Source organism: Phyllopteryx taeniolatus, chromosome 7 (assembly GCF_024500385.1).
Source record: "Phyllopteryx taeniolatus isolate TA_2022b chromosome 7, UOR_Ptae_1.2, whole genome shotgun sequence".
Taxonomy (NCBI): domain Eukaryota; kingdom Metazoa; phylum Chordata; class Actinopteri; order Syngnathiformes; family Syngnathidae; genus Phyllopteryx; species Phyllopteryx taeniolatus.
Window position 1 is genome coordinate 16,319,041 of NC_084508.1, and position 20,682 is coordinate 16,339,722.

The 20,682-nt window shown below is 39.9% G+C and overlaps 1 protein-coding gene across 3 annotated transcripts in view; it reads left to right on the forward strand.

Moving 5' to 3' along the window:
• fcho1 (FCH and mu domain containing endocytic adaptor 1) overlaps nucleotides 1-20,682 on the forward strand; it is a 50,586-nt gene that overhangs the window by 6,937 nt on the left and 22,967 nt on the right. For 2 of the 3 annotated variants that reach the window (XM_061778882.1, XM_061778883.1), the window contains exons 2-5: nucleotides 6,145-6,194; nucleotides 17,164-17,255; nucleotides 19,679-19,753; nucleotides 20,411-20,552. In XM_061778882.1, coding sequence (XP_061634866.1) covers nucleotides 6,165-6,194; nucleotides 17,164-17,255; nucleotides 19,679-19,753; nucleotides 20,411-20,552 — 339 coding nt within the window. In that variant the 5' untranslated portion in view covers nucleotides 6,145-6,164. The remainder of the gene's footprint in view (nucleotides 1-6,144; nucleotides 6,195-17,163; nucleotides 17,256-19,678; nucleotides 19,754-20,410; nucleotides 20,553-20,682) is intronic. The other variant, XM_061778884.1, reaches the window with a different exon arrangement.

A 20,682-nucleotide genomic window follows, 5' to 3' on the forward strand; every position in this document is an offset into this window, starting at 1 on the left:
CCTTTGTTTATGTGTTAATTAAGCATTGGCTTGTTGTTGTAGCACCTTCAATTGAGAAATTGATCACAGTAAAACGGAAAAAAAAGGGAGAGAAACCTAAATGCAGAAGTGTACAAACCCATAAGATGAAACTTTCCTGAAGTCAATTTAGATTTTTATCACTGTATTCAGTCTGTTCTGCCTATCAGCATGCCACACCTTTACAACCAAATGTCTTTGTTAGAAAATGCTTCCGTCTTGCCACCCAACTTTATAGCCATACATTCGAAGAGTGCAAGAGGCCGTTTTCGAATGTAGGAGATGGCTGCAGCTCCTCCAATGTTTGTGGACTTCTTGGCAGCCTCCCTGAACTGTTTCATTATTTTCTTCCATTTTGTATTAAGGGATGCCCAGTTCCTGGTAATGTTATTGTTGGGCCATATTTTCTCCACTTGTGGATGATGATGATCTTTGTGGATCATGTTATAGTCAGTGCATTGGAATTTTGTTTTCCTTTCTCTGATTATAATTGTATTTATTGTCTCATATGTGTGGTTTTCTTGATTAATAATAATAACTGTAATAATAAGCGGCGGTGTGGCCAACTCGTTAGCATGATCGCCTCAAAAATCAGAGACCGTGGGTTTATATCGGCTTCAGCCTTCTTGTGTGTTCTCCCCGTGCTTGCATGGGTTTTCTCCGGGTAGTCTGGTTTCCTCCCACATTCCTGTTAGGTTAATTGAAGACTCTAAATTGCCCTTACCCGTGAATGTGAGTTTGAATACTGTTTTCTCTGTTTGACTATACGCTATGTGTCGTGCGATTGGCTGACGTCTAGTCCAGGGCATACCCTGCCCCTCGACCGAAGTCAGTACTTCCCAACCTTTGAGCCAAGATACAACATATTTTACATTAGAAAAATCTCATGGCACACGACCAACCAAAAATGTCACAAAAAGATTCTATATGGAAATAATGATCTCATCTCAAATTAGCGGGACTTACAAATTTACTTACTCAGTGTAAAATCTGGGCCTGTTTAGTTGAACACAAAGCTTATATACTCACAAAAATGCATTATTGGTAGGAAACAAATATTTTTCAGATTTCTTTTTTTATTATTATTTTTATATTTTTTTCCGTATCGGACTGGATCTAAAATCCCAGATTTTACCACTCTTATAGAAGCAGTCAATTCCATGCTCCACTCCAGTACAGTACAATTTTAGGGTTGTTTTTGTAGTCAGCAATGATTTTGAACTATGCATTTTTTGACATTCTCACAGCATTGTAGAATTTTAGTTGGTCGCAGAGTATTTGATAATTCAGTGTTTTTATTTTTCCTCCATTTTCTCTCTGCCAGCCTGAAGCTCCATTTTAATGTCATTAGTATCATTTTCCAAATCTTAACAAATCAGAGGTTGACCAATGTCCTAGAATGTATTGTCTTCCGTGTTGGAGGTTCCACTGTACATGACATACAGAGTCCACAGGCATCGGAGTTTTACATATAACTACTAAATATGCACATTGAAACATATGTGGCCACAACAATGAGTAGACATGTATACATGACAAATAAGGCCTGACAAGATGATTTTCTCTCCCTACTATGCCAAACTGAAGGACAGATGAGTCAATGCACAGTGAAGGTTTCAGTTACGGTAACTGCAATTGTTACAGTGTTCAATTATCTTGGATAATACAAAGAGGGAGAATGCAAACTCCTTACAGAAAGGGCCCAGTTAAATGTCAGGGTAGAAGCTTCTGGCACTTGAGTGAAAACGCAAACCACTAAACCAATGTGCGTTTGTCAAGAATTCAGATGAAATTCGAAATAAGAGGCTTTCCCCAAAATTTCATCATCAAAATGACAGCTGTTAGATTATTGCATTCATGGCTATGATTTAGCCATCTAATTTTGTCTGCTTTATATCGCTCCTTATCACACCGTTTTTTTTTTTTTTTTTAATTACTTGAATGAACCTTGTCTGTAGGATCTTATACATCTGGAGCTGGGGAGTACCACCTATTTAGCCTCTCACAGCAACATAAACCTACAGAAGGGGAAGGCCATCTAGGTGTTCAAGAGGTGTGAGTTGTTTGTGTTAACCTTCATCGCCTTGTTTGTGACATCTGCGAGTACCCACTCCACTGTAATAGTTCCCAGCCTGACCTGTGACCACATGGGGTCAGAGCTCACACCTTTCTCTTGTTCTACAGGCTCATGCTGAGTCCCATAATACTGGCCAAAATAAACTGGCATTTAAGCTCTGTTCCTCTGTGTTTAAAAGTGGTGCACCAAGGTGTCCCTTGATAAAAGAATGCCTTTTTCTTTGTAAAACTATAAGTGAAAGTTATATTTATACAAAGTGGGTAAGTCTTAGTCCACCATTGGATATGTTGTTTTAGCATTGTTATAATTATTATATGTAATTGTAGCTCAGTCATATGCTATAATATAACCAGAAAAAAATAATAAAAATCGGCTTCTAAATGCTGATGTAGTATTTAGTGTGACCTCACCTTGCACTTTACCACTAGCAGGAACCTTTCTCAAAATACTTGAAAATGTATTTCACAAAACGAGTTATTCTGAGTTGAGGCAGAAATGTCTTCTTCCGTTTAAACTACAACACAGCATTTGTTTGTTTGCTAATAATAGTAATAATAATAATAATACTACCTCAGATTTATATGGTGCCTTTATATGCAAGGTTAACAGTCCTGTTGTTGACCAATACTGGCCACTCATGCCAGAGTACCATCTGCACCACTTGCACACTGACTGAGGAGTATCTGCAACATTTGCACAATCGACATTGTCCCAGATTATCGCACTACTAGTCACTTTAAACTGCGTACATTCCTTGAAGTCTCGGTGCCCATTGCACAATCGTCATTGCACCGGACTATTGCTATATTAGTCATTCAAACTCCTCTAATTGCTAGAGGACTCTGCACCTTTTTGCACAATTGTCACAAAAAAAAAATAATAATTGTACCGGCATTACGAGATTAATAGCAACCTTTTATTGCTCAGCGATTGTTTTTCTCAATGTCTTTATGTCTCAAAAATATTCTCTGTCAATTGACTGTCTGTTGTCGTACTTGAGCAGCTCCAACTACTGGAGACAAATTCCTTGGGTTTTTTTTGGACATACTTGGCAAAATAAATATGATTCTGATTCTGACATTTGTGTCATCTAGTGAAAAGACTTGGTCATCATAGACACACATACTCAGCAAATATAAAAAGGCATCCATGTATAAAGGCAGTCCGTGGGGAACCCAGTCTTGGAAATGTCAGCATTTGTCTTCATGGCTTTCTGTGTACAAAAACAGAACTTGTAATATTCAAACATCAAACTTCTTTGTGATGATTCTGTTGTTTCGTGATGTATGCTACTGAGTACATAGTGTAACTCAAATGCACAGGAGGTGAGGGGCTGTGCTGGGTTTTCTTATATAAATTCATTCTACAGTGTCATTATCTGTTTCTGTAAGCATAAAGAGTGTAAACACATTACAAGGATTAAGAACTTTAATGGCCATACAATAAATAGAAGGTGGAAGGTAAGTGGGTTTTTTTTCAGTTCAATTAAGTTGATGACTAAAGTTTAAACCACACAAGTATAGTATCTACCCACACAACAATCACCATGGCGGGTCTTCCACTTCCACTATCCCTCTAATCACTCCTCCACTCAGCCTCCTTCCTTCACGCTCCCCATCCTCTGAGATTGTCTTCTGAAGTCTTTTATAAATCCCTGTTATACCCCAGATGCACCCTTCCTACGTTTCTCGTGTGTTTTCATGAGGACGGTGCTAATCTAAACCTTGTTTTTTTTTTTTTTTTTTTATTCAGATCATAGCCTTTGTGATACTGTAAACAAGGGCTGCACAATATGGGGAAAGAATGACATTGCGATTTATTTTTTATTTTTAAAAATGTTTTTTTACTAACCCTGCGATATATATTCCGATGTGAAAAAATACATGATAACATACTTGTGACGGGAAAACCAGCACACATTTCTCTTCCTGCCTCTCTGTATTGTTTGGAGAGTTTAAAATGAAAATAGCTTCAGTAGAAAAGAATCATTGCTCAGTAGTGCCTAAAGGTATACTGATTAATTTGTCTGAAGTCATTATTAAATGCACTGTAATGTTGAGCAGGTAATAGTCCAGCCAGACATGAAGTTAAAGTAATTTATTTTCATGCCCAGTTATACTGTATAGTCGTTCGCCCATGCCGACCGAACACTATTCATTTGTTATTAATCAATCTGTTATTTTACATGCATTAACATAATAGCATTAGTTTATCTATACTTGAGTGCATTTGTTTAAGCGCTATAGAGAAAATACAGGCGTGTATTTGATTCCATTATCCTTAAAAATAGTTATTATACAAGAAGATATGTATTTATCACTGGGCTGCTCCGTGTGTGTTGTTTGAAGGGTTATAATTTACCGTAACATCGGTGCTAATATTATTAGCATGTCCAACCAGGTCCCTCTGCTGGTCACTTATTAATATTACAGTTGATTCACTGCATATCAATAACACTAACATCGCAGGACGTACATTGCGATGACAATACTCAAACGATACATCTTGCAGAACTACTGTAAAGCACAGCTATTTACGGGGGTTAGGGACTGAGCACTGCCACGAATGATGAAAGATGGAAAGTAATTGAGGCTCATATAATGTTTGATTCCAAAACGGTTAAATATAATTTCAGACTCAACTTACAACTACGTGTACATCCATATTAGGCTTTACACGATCAGGTTTTTTGGGGCTGATCAGCAAGTTTAAAAAAACAATAACCGATCACCGATCCGATCACAAGATGGCGCAATGTGTCTGTTTACATGACTTGTTCATTTATTGTATATTCTTGTGTACTGTATACTGAGTACATATCTTCAAAATTATTCTCTAGCATTTTAGACTTAAAAACATCTTTAAAACATCCATGACCTCTAGGGGGCATTCAAGGATTAACCACTGACATAAGTTTAGGTCAAATCAACATTACAACATGACAGAAAAAAATGGGTGGTAACTTACTGTAATAAAATTACTTTAACAAATACTGTTAATGACATACTTACTTTTTTCACTGTCCCGGCTATATGGACGGGTGTTGTCCAGAGTTTGCGTCTGTTTGGCTTTTCCTTTGAATTTTTTTCCCCCTTACTCTGTGTTGCTTGAACGAGGCATGCTCCTCCTTGTGTACATTCTTCAGGTGCCCGATCAAACTGTAGCATTTAGATGACGTTCCCCACGACGTACTTCAGTTCTGCACAGACTGCAAATAACTTACGTGTTGTTTGTCTGAGACACCGCAAAATAGTCCCACACCGACGATGTGTTTTTTCACTGACAAGATTGAAAAAACTTTATTGCCCGTCAGATAGTTTCAGTACTACGCCACAAGACGTGACAAGGCTAAAAATAAACTAGCTTTTGGATTCCTACACGACGGCGACGCGGAGTAAATGTCTTTTGTGGAGCCGATCGATGACGTCATTGATCGGATCGGCGAATTATGACATGAAAGCCGATCGGCCGATGAGCATAAAATACTAATTATCGGCCGATACCGATCAAACCGATCAGATTGGTAAAGTCTAACCCATATGCAGCACAGACTTTCCGTAACCTCCACTAACAACCTAGGTTAATCTTGGCTCCTCCCTTACACACAAAGATGTTAGCTCTCAGGCAAGCTGTACCACTTATACATACAGTACTTCCTTGACACCAACTACTACTTTCTTAGTAGCCAGGGCTTTGGCGCCATCTTGTGGCTTCGTAGAGTGTTATATAAAGAGCACAAAAACTTTAAATAAGTGACTTTAGTCAATAACCTGACGATAGACTCCACAGAAAAAAAACTGAAAGCGGTGAATTCGTGAATAACGTACCGTGACTGTGTGTGTGTGTGTGTGTGTGTGTGTGTGTGTGTGTGTGTGTGTGTTGGGGCGGGGGGGGGTTCACGTTGTTGTGCTTGTTTTTCAGACGGAAAATACGAAGTAATTCAAGAACTGTGTCTTCATACAGTATAAACAGGACAATTAATTAAAATTGATCGTTAAAACATGAAATAAAGTTCTAATAAATATACGTCCTTTCTGCATCCTTTACAGAGCGTGGTGACTGTTGATTGATGATGGCTTTCTTTCAGAACAACTTCTGGGTAAGTGTCTCAATCTCTCTTTCTAAAACTAACAACAATAGTCAGTAAATACAAACTATGCCTGTGCTGGTCAAATTGATCCAAATACACAAGGGTTACATTATTTTAAGGCAATAGAGATTGATCTACTGAATTAATTGTATACTTTTGCAGTGCTATTGTATTTGGCTTTCTATAGTCTGATTGTCTTTCTAATTTCTGCCATATTAAGCTAGAAAATTATTCTATTCTATTATTCTATTCTTTGATTCTTTTCCACAATCAAAGTTATTTTCTAAATGCTTTACCCTATGAAAATAAAGGGCCGTTATAAGACAACATGGAAAACAAGGATTTAGCTAGTGCAGACCCACAATTTAGTCTCTTAATTAAAAAAAAATATATAAAATCAATTCTAGATCAGGAATTAATTTTGAAACCATTGAAACAGAATGTGTGCTAGGATACCTATATCCTATCACGATAAACTGTAATGTGATGTTTGGTAGATTTTGCTTATAAGAAAATGCTCAGGCGGCACGGTGGACGACTGGTTTGAGCGTCTGCCTCACAGTTCTGAGGACCAGGATTTGATCCCCGGCCCAGTCTGCGTGGAGTTTGCATGTTCTCCCCGTGCCTCCAGTTTCCTCCCACATCCCAAAAACATGCATGAATCGGAGACTCTAAATTGCCCGTAGGTGTGAATGTGAGTGCGAATGGTTGTTTGTTTAAATGTGCCCTGCGATTGGCTGGCAACCAGTTCAGGGTGTACCCCGCCTCCTGCCCGTTGATAGCTGAGATAGGCTCCAGTACTCCCACGACCCTAGTGAGGATAAGCGGCTCAGAAAATGGATGGATGGATGAAAATGCTCAATCTGACCTTACATAAACAGTGCAATCTGTTTATACAAATGTTTTTCTAATTGTTTTACAGTGCCATCAGTGTCTTGATTCCATAACGCAAATACAATCAAGAGTGATACTTTTCGGAGTCACACAGTTACATTGTCCTCAGAGAACTTCCACAGCAACAATGGGATGTCATTGTTCAAAGTTGTATCAGTCAAGGGAAGGGTAGAAAATAATTTCCAAGGCATTAAATATATCAAGGAACAGAGTGAAGACAGTCATCAAGTGAAGAAAATAGGGCACGTCAGTGACATTACCAAGAACTGGACGTCCCTTAAAAAAAAAAAAACATTCTCCTTTAAATGATCGCCTTTGACGACATGTTGATGTTGCTGCTGCGAAATGATGCTCCTTCCTGATGTTTTTTGACACCATTTTGCTGTGAGGCCATCTACTCTGTAAATTGTCTTGTAAGCAGGAAACATTTGTGAGTCAGCGAAACACTGCCACACTGACCATTCAGCAGCTGTTTGATGTGGGACTTAAGGTGGGCTTTGGGGCTATTGGACTGATCGATGGTTGTTACACTTACTATCTGTGGTGTAAAATGATGAACTCCGTGCATTCACATACTGTATTTAAATTTACACAAAGAGGGCACTAAACAGTATAACCTCCTACAAGGTGAATTACAGTACATTGCCAACCTTTGTTCCAAGTTGCAACACATCAGTCTTTGGAGTTTTCATATCTAAGTCTGATCAATTCCATTTTTAGTCTGAATTGAATGTCAACAAAAGATGGGGAATACTAAAAAGCAGCAATGAAAGCACTTACAGTGAGGCAAAAAAGTATGTAGTCAGCCACCAATTGTGCAAGTTCTCCCACTTAAAAAGATGAGATAGGCCTGTAATTTTCATCATAGGTATACCTCGCCTATGAGAGACAAAATGAGAGAAAAGCAAAAATCCAGAAAATCACAATATCTGATTTTTAAAGAATTTATGAGCAAATTATTGTGGAAAATAAGTATTTGGTCACCTACAAACAAGCAGGATTTCTGGCTCTCACAGACTTGTAACTTCTTCTTTAAGAGGCTCCTCTGTCCTCCACTCGTTACCTGTATTAATTGCACCTGTTTGAACTTGTTATCAGTATAAAAGACACCTGTCCACAACTTCAAACAGTGACACTCCAAACTCCACCATGGCCAAGACCAAAGAGCTGTCAAAGGACACCAGAAACAAAATTGTAGACCTGCACCAGGCTGGGGAGACTGAATCTGCAATAGGTAAGCAGCTTGGTGTGAAGAAATCAAGTGTGGGAGCAATTATTAGAAAATGGAAGACATACAAGACCATTGATAATCTTCCTCGATATGGGGCTCCACGCAAGATCTCACCCTGTGGGGTCAAAATGATCACAAACACTGTGAGCAAAAATCCTAGAACCACACGGAGGGACCTAGTGAATGACCTGCAGAGAGCTGGGACCAAAGTAACAAAGGCTACCATCAGTAACACACAACGGCACCAGGGACTCAAATCCTGCAGCGGCAGACGTGTCCCCCTGCTTAAGCCAGTACATGTCCAGGCCTGTCTGTAGCATTTGGGTGATCCAGAAGAGGATTGGGAGAATGTCATATTGTCAGATGAAACCAAAATAGAACATTTTGGTAAAAACTCAACTTGTCGTGTTTGGAGGCGAAAGAATGCTGAGTTGCATCCAAAGAACACCACGCCTACTGTGAAGCATGGGGGTGGAAACATCATGCTTTGGGGCAGTTTTTCTGCAAAGGGACCAGGACAACTGATCCGTGTAAAGGAAAGAATGAATGGGGCCATGTATCGTGAGATTCTGAGTGAAAACCTCCTTCCATCAGCAAGGCATTGAAGATGAAACGTGGTTGGGTCTTTAACCATGACAATGATCCCAAACACACCGCCCGGGCAACGAAGGAGTGGCTTTGTGAGAAGCATTTCAACGTCCTGGAGTGGCCTAGCCAGTCTCCAGATTCAACACCATAGAAAATCTTTGGAGGGAGTTGAAAGTCTGTGTTGTCCAGCGATAGCCCCAAAACATCACTGCTCTAGAGGGGATCTGCATGGAGGAATGGGCCAAAATACCAGCAACAGTGTGAAAACCTTTTGGAGACTTACAGAAAACATTTGACCTCTGTCATTGCCAAAAAAAAAGGGTTTTTAACAAAGTATTGAGATGAACTTTTCTTATTGACCAAATACTTATTTTCCACCATAATTTGCTAATAAATTCTTTAAAAATCAGACAATGTGATTTTCTAGATTCCACCCCCCCCCCCCCCCCCCCCCCCCCCCTCCTCATTTTGTCTTTCATAGGTGAGGTATACCTATGATGAAAATTACAGGCCTCTTTCATCTTTTTCAGTAGGAGACTTTGCACAATTGGTGGCTGACTAAATACTTTTTTCCCCCACTGTGGATCACATCTTGGGGGTTTGATTTATTGGTGAGCAAGCAGACTTGTCAGGGACTCTGCTTGGCCCTTCCAGTGCTCAATCATCTAAGTCTTTGATGACTCTATCCCACAGCGACTGTAAGGATCCCAGTTATTGATATGTTGTGTGAAAACTACAAATTGTGGTAGCAAAGCAAATGTACAATCTGCCCTATGGCAAAGAGATTAGTTCGTCCCAGGTTTCATTGCCCTATAATTAGTTTTAATTGATTACAACTGGGATCAGGTAGAGAGGCGCTTGACGGGCACATACAATACATGCAGACACGCAGGAGCGCTTACTTATTCAATAAGGATTAAGAAGTTTGTGTATATATTTATTTGTAAATGATACTTTGTACTTTATATATTATATTTGACAGTTTTGTCCTACACTGAACGATTGATGAATTAAATCTGAAATACATTTCTTATCATTCTTGCACAAACACATTTTGATAATTCTAACAATTTGTGATGAACAATATTTGCAACTTAAGTTAGCAAATTTTGTGTTTATACTGTAATAATACTGGATGCAAGGCTCTCTGTTTCAGTAATTGACGCAGGAATTGTTATTATTTTTGGGGGGGATAAAATAAAAAAACACACCGTATTTTCACAAGCATAAGGCGCACCATATTAAAAAGCGAAGTCTCAGTTACGGGGTCTATTTCTGTATTTAACACATACATAAGGCGCACCGTATTATTGGGCACAGGCATGGTAAAACGTACGCTAGTTTAAAACATGCGGTAGAGTGCTTGCACGCTAAAACAATGTTTTTAAAAAGGCAGCGGGAGCAAAACTGAGTTCGGTTGTACTTTATTGAAGTATTTAACAATGTACTCGCGTTATTGTTTGATCAATCCTCATCCACAAATCCATCGAAGTCCTCATGTTCTGTATCCGAAATGAACAGCTGGGCAAGTTCTCCATCAAACACGGCAGGTTCCCTCTTGTTATTGTCGGAGTCAGTCTCGTTGCCGTGCGGCTCCTCAGAAATGATGCTGGCTTTTATGAAAGCTCAAACAAGTAAAATGGTGACTGTAGATACGCTTCTCCCAGCTGTTCTTTGCTCATTAATCCATTGCTCGAGTTGGTCTTCCAACTCGGGCCACCTCGCCTTGTTTCTGTGTTTTGTTTTTCTTTTTTTCCGCGGAAACTCAGCTTCGTCTTCTTGACTTGGCGTAGCTCGTTTCCCTGCTTCCTCCACTTGCGAACCATGGATTCGTTGATCTTGAATTCTCTCGCGACTGCTCGATTCCCATGTTCCGTCGCGTAACTAATAGCTTGCAGTTTAAACTGTGCAAATGCTCCTTTGCAGTAAAGGCTTCTTTATACTCGCGCGGACGGCGGCCTCGCTGACGTCACTGCGGCTATCCGGCGCGTAGTTTGCCTTTATACTTGAGCACAACCCACGCGCGCAGTTTTGAAAATGTACTGCAGTTCACCTCCAAGTCGGGGGTGTCGCTACAGCTGGTATTGGCGAGGACACCACAGGGTGGCGTTTCCTCTGCATTTTTTTGGCCACACTGAGTACGTCATCACAGCATGTGACTAAAATGGACCAATCACGAGAGATAATCTCCGCGGCGTTTGACGCGCAGCAACTATTTTTGGCGTGTGTGCGGCAAGCTACGCAGAGGGGCCGCGCGCGGCAATTCGTCGGTCACGTGACGCAATCCGCGGGTTTTCGGCCGCGCGACCGTAGGAGTATAAAGAGGCCTTAAGCCTTCATAGGAAAGTTGCCCTGTAGAGATTTTAACCATTTACATACACCAACCCCCAAACTTTTCCTCTCCCGAGTCCCTTCATTGTGATGGTAATGAGCTCCCTTGTGCGTAACCAAAATGGTCAACTTAATTGATGAATAAGAGATTGACAATGGGCAAGGGAAGAGGGGGTTTGCGTGATTCACATGTGAAGGATTTTCATCAGACTCAAGTATTGCGTTGTGGCACTAGAAGAAGGTTGGGTTACGCCCCTCATATTGTGCTATGTGCAACAACTTGACATGTTTAATAAGTGTTTTTTTTGGGGGGGGGGGGGGGGGGTATGCTCGCAGATTGATCCAAAATTAAGAATTATTGTAAACATGTAGTATCTGCAGTTCTGAGATTATGTTCCAATAGGAACAACTGCAGGCTCTTTTGTCTGCCTCACAAATATAAGCCATGACACTTTAAATCAAGCCCCTAGGATTTACCGTCTGTGTTCATTGTTCTCAACAAAATCCTCAAAAGAAAGCTGTGCTGAAGCAACAATGGATTCATCTCTAATCCACCCTGTATTTCTGATGAACACACACAATTATTTACCAATTAAAATGTACTGTATGTTGCCTTGAATCCCCACCACAAATGAATCTACACACACACACACACACCAAAAACTTAACCAGTCTCAAAGTTTTTTGAAAGTGAAATCGATGTGGCAAAGTTGAAGTTGCCTACCATGAAGGGAGTTACCTCAAGCAATACAGGATAACCCCCACATTGTAAACAGTTTTCTCCCAAAATCAACTCAAGACTAAAAGACTCATTACATGAAACACGAACTACATGGAAGCAATGCATCAACGCCATGAGTAAATATTGGAATACATTTGCCTTATCACATTTGTGCTGCATTGCTCAAAGCAGAATTGGTCCTATTTCTTTTTCAAAAGTGTTTACTGTGAACGATCATTAATAATACTGAATGTTCATACAGCTGGCAGACATTGGGCTGTCAGCAGGAGTGAACAGGAGATGTGGGGTGTGTGTTTCTAGGTTTGAGTGGCAGCTCACCTATCTGGTGTGAGGGTCAGGTTGCAACAGCAGAAGCCTACCAACTGCATCAACAGGACAAATTCTTGAGCGTAATCATCAATCTCTCCGGTCTTTCCCCTATTTCATACAGACACAACTCCTGTGTGCAAAACCTTACTCTTTCATTTGTTCTTAGTTATCTAACAACAACAACAACAAACACCATATGGGAATATAATAGATAGATGGTGAGAAATAAGATTCTCTGGTCTGATGAGACCAAGATAGAAACTGTTGGCCTTAATTCTAAGTGGCATGTGTGGAGAAAACCAGGCACTGCTCATCACCTGTCCAATACAGTCCCAATAATGAAGCAAGGTGGTGGCAGCATCATGCTGTGGGGGTGTTTTTCAGCTGCAGGGACAGGACGACTGGTTGCAATCGAAGGAAAGATGAATGCGGCCAAGTACAGGGATATCCTGGACAAAAACCTTCTCCAGAGTGCTCAGAATCTCAGACTGGGCCGAAGGTTCACCTTCAAACAAGACAATGACCCTAAGCACACAGCTTCAGAACAACTCAGTGACTGTTCTTGAATGGCCCAGCCAGAGCCCTATTTATACCTAATTGAACATCTGTGGAAAGACCTGGAAATGGCTGCCCACCAATGTTCACCATCCACCCTGACAGAACTAGAGAGGATCTGCAAGGAGGAATAGCAGATGATCCCCAAATCCAGGTGTGGAGAAAAAAAAAAAAAAAAAAAAAAGGTGTGAGCCAAAAGGCTCATGGCTGTATTAGCTCAAAAGAGTGCTTCTACTAAATACTGAGCAAAGGGTCTGAATACTGGCTGTGTGATATTTCAGTTTTTCTTTTTTAATAAATCTGCAAACATTTCAACAATTCTGTTTCTTTCTGTCAATATGGGGTGCTGTGTGTACATTAAGGAGGGAAAAAATGAACTTAAATGATTTTAGCAAATGGCTGCAATATAAAAAAAAGAGTGAAAAATTTAAGGGGGTCTGAATACTTTCCGTACCCACTGTATCTGTCAAATGGAAGTGAAAAGTACCCAAAAATGTTAAAAAATAAATAAAAAGAATAATACTATATGCTTAAATATGCTGTTATCCTGTATTCCCTCTTTATTAATCAAAGTGCAGCCTGTTTCACTATGTGTGTACAGAAGGATGTAACTTCCCACATAATAACTATTTTCATTGAAATGTTAAAAAACTATTAAAAAATAATTAAAGAATAAAACAATTGTGGCATGTTGATTTCTACCACCATTGTTGTAATCCACAACATAATGAATTGGTGCATGTTTTTAGGATGGGAAACTGGATAGATGGATGATTGAGTATGAGTTGGTTGAAATCACATTTGAATAACAGATGCAATTAACTTGAAGCAAATACAATAAAAAAGTCAAGTTTAGTACTGCACACTCTATTTTAGACTATCCATTTATATAGCTTTAAAGTCATGATTATGATTTTTTTTTTTACATTCATGCATAATTTATTGGTTATAAGGGACTCTTATTAGTAGTCATTGTATGTCATGTATATTAGTCAAGTGGTTAGTGATATGTCAGGTAATGCAGGCAGCTCAGAAGTCGCTCTGTCTGTTCTTTCATAGATGAGCTGACAAGTCATCAGTGACAAAGCTGCTACTTGCTTCCATAAAGACCTTCCAAAAGTGCTGTTAGTTTTGTCATCTGCTCCAGTCTGCATGTCTCTCTGTGCAGATGTGTGTGTGTGTGTGTGTGTAAGTGGTCAAGCCTTGCTTGTCATCCCAGGCATTTCCCTGGTACCTGGGAATTGGTCCGTTCTTCTCTGTCAGGTTATTTTAGGACCTGAGAAGCAGCTCTCTTGGTTGCACAGAAAACAGAACTCTTTGAAAATGTGGATTGAGACACAACGCAGAGCTTTTTAGCAAAGCAAGGTCTTAGGCACTTCCCGCAGTTGTGCAGTTAAGTTAAATGAGGTGTTGCTTTGTACAATTTCAAATTTCGACAACTATCTGTGAAACAGTATGATCTTAAAGATCCTGTACTGGAATATTTTTTTTGTTTTTCATTTGATATGTGTACTGTTTTTACACTGTCCTTGACAGTTGTGGAATTACATGCCATCAAACGGGACAGCCAAATATTTTGCTGTAAAGTACTAATTTTAATTTTGAAGTCAGGAGTAAATGCGTCACTTTCACTGCAGAGTACACAGCTGCAAAATACTAAAGAGCTTGTTTTTGCAGAATCTTTCATTCATTTTTTATTTTTTTTTAATTGTAACGGTTTTCAAAATAATAGTAAGTTAGGACCAATCCCAATTCTACCCCTTAGCCCTTCACCTTCGTCTTAGCCCTTGCTTTTGTGCGTGCATGAGAAGGAAGGGGTATCCAATTTCCTAAGGAAAGGAGAAACCACGTGTGGTCGGGGAATGGTCCGGTCCCCTTGCCCCTCCCCTTGGGACTGGTCGGGCGGCACTTCGGTCAGGCTTGGGACCTCCCTGGGTCGTGGGCGGTCGGTGGCGTCCCCCTGCTGGACGGGCTTGTTTCCTTCCCTTCCTTGATGTGCCGGCTCAGCAACTCTGAACACCAGTTGACTAACATGCATGTGATATGGTGTTTATTCACTAATAAGTTTGATAGAAACACTATAGACTTTAATTAGTTGTGGTGGGATCACTAACAACAACACAGGTTATACTAACATATCAACTCACAGGTTCTTACAGGTGTTTAAACACTAAAAAAGAATCCCACCGCACCACTCGACAGTAGCACTGCCTTGCTCATTTTCCCACATCCTGTCCTACCCTTTTCTTTCCTCTCTTATCTGGTTCTCTTGGTTAGTTATGGCATGTCCTCACCGGGTGCCCCCCCCCCCCCCCCCCCCAAGCTCCTCCCTCCCCACCCCCAATCTACAAGTAACTGTTGTAATGTTACTTGTGTTTTAATATCTAGACTGTTGCACTATTGTTCTGCTGTGGTTCTCACCCCTAGTCCTCTTATTCACTCTGTCCCCTAAAACCATTTTCTGTCGGGTTGCATTTTCAATAAACATCAGATTAATTAAAAGTTTTTTTTTTTTTAATTAAGCAGAGGAAGTATTTCAACCTCGCCTGTTACACAGCAAAACTGTTCCAGCACAAAGGCATACAGATCCACCATTCTGCAAGGCCATGCAGCTGAACAGGACAGGTTAAAATCAATAAATTAAATGAAATACCAGTCACCATTAGAAACTGCATAAACAAATACATTTAAATATATATATTTTATAATAATAGTAACATTTGACACAAGGCGGCATCTTGCAAATGTTAACAATTGTCGCGTCTGCCTATGACACAGCCAGCGGGGGGAGGGGTGACGATGTCTCGTAAGGGGTAAAACAAAGGGGAGGGGCCAAGTGGTAGAATTGGGATTAGAACCTGCTGCTTTGTCACAGTAGGTGTTCAACCCTGATCGCTTGATCAGCTACTAAAAAAGCAAAAGTTGTTAATTTTTCTTTTAGAAATTGTCCCTAAATTGCACTTTGCTGGTTACTACGCAAATTAATTAATACATCAAGTTGATCGAATTCCACATGATCAACAAACTATCATTTATTGCCAGTTTATTCATAGACACATTTACAACACTAAAATCGGGCTGCAAAATATTTTGTTAAAGCATCATCATCACGATGTACATATGTGCAATAGCTGTGTTAGGTTGGTGTACTGCAATTATAAAGTGAATCAACTGTAATATTAAAAGTGAACAGCAGAGGGACCTGTTTGGACATGCTAATACGATTAGCCCCCATGTTACAGTAAATTATAACGCTTCAAACAACACACGGGGCAGCCAAGAGTGTTGTATACTTATTCCCTTGTATGATAGCTGTGAATGAGGACACGGGAAAGAATGGACACCTGCTGCATTTCCTATTTCGCTCTTCAGAATGAAACTAGGCAGGCACATGGCAGCTGCGTGAGTGTGCGAGGTGTGTTCAGGGACACTGCGTAAATGGGAGTGAATGTGTTCTTTTGTAATACAGTACGTTATTGTAAAAATTGCCCGTAGGTGTGAATGTGAGTGCGAATGGTTGTTTGTTTCTATGTGTCCTGCGATTGGCTGGCGACCGGTTCAGAGTGTACCCTGCCTCCCGCCCGGAGATAGCTTGGATAGGCTCCAGCAGGCCGCGACCCTAGTGAGGATAAGTGGTAAAGAAAATGGATGGATGGATAGTCAACCAGAGCTGCAAGGAATTCAAAATGATCAATGACCTTTCACCTTCGTTCCAATCATACTGTGTTGCGTGTTTTTGTTTGCACACAAAGAACAAAAGTTGTGTTTTTGTTTTAATTCCTCATTTTAAAAAACACCATTCAAGCAACAAGTTTTTACTCATGTTTTTGAGATTGTAGGGTGAAAGCTGCAGCTGGCTACTAGTGTGGACTAAATGGGTGGCAACAATGGGGAAATGAAATGCCAGTATTTTGAGGGTAATAAGCCATCAGCAACATTAAAAGTAGTTCATTTTTTAATGATAAACTGAACGATGAATTGAACTTTGAACGTGTTAGTTTAGAAAAGGAACTTTCCCAACACTGATCCTGTATTATTTTACATTGCAATATATATCGCAGGTTTAAAAAATAAATAAAAATTCCAATATTGTGCAGCCCTACACTAAAGAGCTACCTGATTTTCTTATAGTGTCATGCTGATTTGCTACGAGGGTTTTAACACACTTGCGATTGGCTGGCAACCGGTTCAGGGTGTACCCCGCCTCCTGCCCGATGATAGCTGGGATAGGCTCCAGCACGCCCGCGACCCTAGTGAGGAGAAGCGGCTCAGAAAATGGATGGATGGATGGATGGATGGGTTTTAACACACTATTTGTGCCTTGGCAGGGGGAGAAGAATGCTGGCTTTGATGTGCTCTACCACAACATGAAGCACGGCCAGCTGGCAACCAAGGAACTCGCAGAGTTTGTCCGTGAGAGGTAAGGTTTGTGTGTATTTACGAAAATAAGTGAGGGAGGTGACGCGATTGATGGGAATCTCTGCACACTTGTGTACTTAGAGAGGTAGTCGAGTTTCTGCCAGCGTTGTGTGAAATGTTCAGCTACTGTAAACAAACCTACTTGAATTTCATGCTTTTTATCTTTACAAGTTGTTCATGATCTATGAGTTGGTGAAGTGACTTTGTCAAGATGGTGGTGCGAACACACTCTGGTGTGACTTCTGATCTCTGTCTTCATTACTGCGCAACTGTCTCTCAAACTATCCATCCATCCATCCATTTTCTGTACCTCTTAGCCTCACTAGGATTGCGGGCATGCTGGAGCCTATCCCAGCTATCTTCGGGCGAGAGGCGGGGTACACCCTGAACTCGTCTCCATCCAATCGCAGGGCACATATAAACAAACAACCATTCGCACTCACATTCACACCTATGGACAATTTAGAGTCTTCACTTAATCTACCATGCATGTTTTTGGGATGTGGGAGGAAACCGGAGTACCCGGAGAAAACCCTCCTCAGTCCTCAGAACTGTGAGGCAGATGTGCTAACCAGTCGTCCACCATGCTGCCCCGACAGCAACAAATCTTTATTTTACGATTGAATTGTAAAAGTAAAAACCTTCCATCTCAGTAAAATATTGATTTATTGATTTACCTTCATGCCTTGTAAAATAATGCTGTATAATGATGCTCTTGTCAGTAGCAGTAATACTGCTGTCAATGTCAGCCAAGTATAGAGATAATATGGACAGAGTGATGCTTTTCATCACCAAAATGACCGTATAAAAGCGGTTCAAATGGTAAACTGTATTAAATGATAATTAATGTTCCTATCAATTAAAGTAAAAGTGTTGCGATGATTCACTTATTTAATAATCCTCAAGAAGGATCTCTCACCAGATGTCTTGTATCTCACCAGACCACGTGTTTTAACATACATTTGATAACTTACTTTAAACTTTGCTTAACTGTTATTAAAGTTTATATGATTGCGGCAGTTTGATCTTGTTGCGGAATGCAAGTATTTTCTATGAGAAAAAGATCGTTCCAAATACAACCAAATCAGAGGTCATCTAGCTTCCTCGAGAGGTGCACTTAAGTGTCTTATTGAAGTGTATTGTTTATCATATTATATCTACTCTAATTAGCAGTTAGCTGTGATTAAATTGAGACCAGTAATGAGCTTCTGCTGGGAGGTGAACACACATCATGCACTGTCACTACGAGTGATAAAATCCTGACATTGATTCCGAGGGCCTGTGCACATTCCTTGCAAGAGGAAATTCACTTATTGGCTGACACAGACAACAAATCAGCTGTCAAGAAATGAAGTGTGTAATCCCACAGGACGAGAGAGTCTGCGGTACTGATAAAGTACATCCATCTTCTACCTCAACATTTCCGAAAGGCTTTTCTAATGAGAGAACATATTGAAACAAGAACAACTCTGACAATTTCTGTTGTTGTTGTCGTCTGTCACCAATCATGAATTTTGGATTGCTCTTTTGTAAATCCATCTGACACATAAGAGAGCTGCTAATTCGACGTGTGGAAGACTAATGATAAACACAGTTGGTGGTTATAAATATCGTCCGTGGAGGTTGTGTCTCTTTCTTTTGTGATAGATGTTATGATGAACAAACCTTTGTTTTTAATTCAATTGGGGAATAATTTTATTGATTACATTGGTATTTAGAGAGTGCTTGGTCTACTAATGCAATAGTGTACATCATAGAAACAGCAGAAAACAACAACCGAAACAGACAAACCCAAAAAAAAAAAAAAAAAAAAAAGATCCCTGATCCTGGTTATACTGTACAGTCGATAGTGTGCTCCATTCCAGTAAAGCATCATACAAAGTGGTTAGCAATTGCCTAACAGTAAGGAAAAGAAGCCTGTATCTTGTAAGGATTGTGCACAACTACAGCATCTTTCATAAGCAGCACCATATGTTTGTGTTTGCATTAAACTCAGTCCTCAGAAGCAACTTGTTATATTCCCCCTTCGGATATTTGGATCAATATTACTATATTCTTTCTCCTTGGGGTCTGCAGATTTGTTTTTAAAGTTTAATGCACGGCCTAGCTAAATTAGTCCATTAATCATTTCCACATGACTTATATCAGGATTTACCTGGCACTGACAAGAATACATTATGGTCATCTAAAATATACATCCTCATAAAATATGAGGGTTTACTAATGGTGTTACGAAGAATAAAGATGATTCTGATGCACTAACTATTTTGCTGTTGCAGCTTTGTACTGCAGATGTATACAAGTGGACACACAAAAGTGTAGTGTATAGGGCTGAAATATGTTGCAATGTCCAGGTTTCTGTGGCTACCTTTAAATAAGAGCAACTGCGTAAGTTATTCTGCTGATGTTTGTTTGTTTTTCCAGAGCTGCCATCGAGGAAACCTACTCCAAATCCATGGGCAAACTGGCTAAGATGGCCAGCAATGGAAGCCCACAAGGGTGAGTGAGTGGTCACATTTAAATACAGATTGCCAATAAATTGTATACTGTTGAAAGGGTGTTGAGCCTCTATTATAAATAGTTACATGACTACGTCTAAGATATGGATGAGTACCATCTGCACCACCAAATGTTCACATTCACTGCTTGTCTTTTTTGATTATTTTTTTTTATATAGTTTCTGTTCTCTGTTCTTTTTAAACAATCCAAGCACTTTCACCATATTATGTATACTGTATAGGTTATATTTCGGCGCAAGAAAACATTTGTTCATCCGTTAATAGTGAAGTCTTTGAGGAACGGTCTTGTTTCGTTTGCCTTGCCATAATTTTTTTGTTGAACCCAAATGTAACATAATTAAATTGTCTTTCCAAGGTGGGGGTCAGGGTCACTGCATCCACATATTAGTTGTTAATGTCTCAGGAAGGGATTTAATTAGATGTCCCAAACAGCCACTTATGCTCAAGAATGGACAAATTTCAATGTGGTGGTCAAAAGTCAAGGAACCTGTAATGTCAAAAATAGTACAAATAGTCATTTGTAGCAACATTTATTGAAATAAGCCTTTATTGTTCAAATTCAAGTTGGTTACAAGAAGCACTGGAATTTTAGAATCCCTTTTAAATACATTTTGCATGTGTGTTTTTTCCCCCCCAGGACGTTTGCACCAATGTGGGACGTGTTTAGGGTCTCTTCGGACAAAGTGGCTCTATGCCATCTTGAGCTCATGAGAAAGATGAATGATCTAATTCGAGACATCAATAAGTACGGTGATGAGCAGGTCAAAATTCACCGCAAGGTATATGTCTGGGAACATTTGAGTCTCATTATAAAGATTCTGATTCAAGAATTTTGAGTTCTATCTTTCAAGTTCTCACTCACAGTGATGATCATATGTAATTTTTATTTTTTGTGTGTGTTTGTGTGTG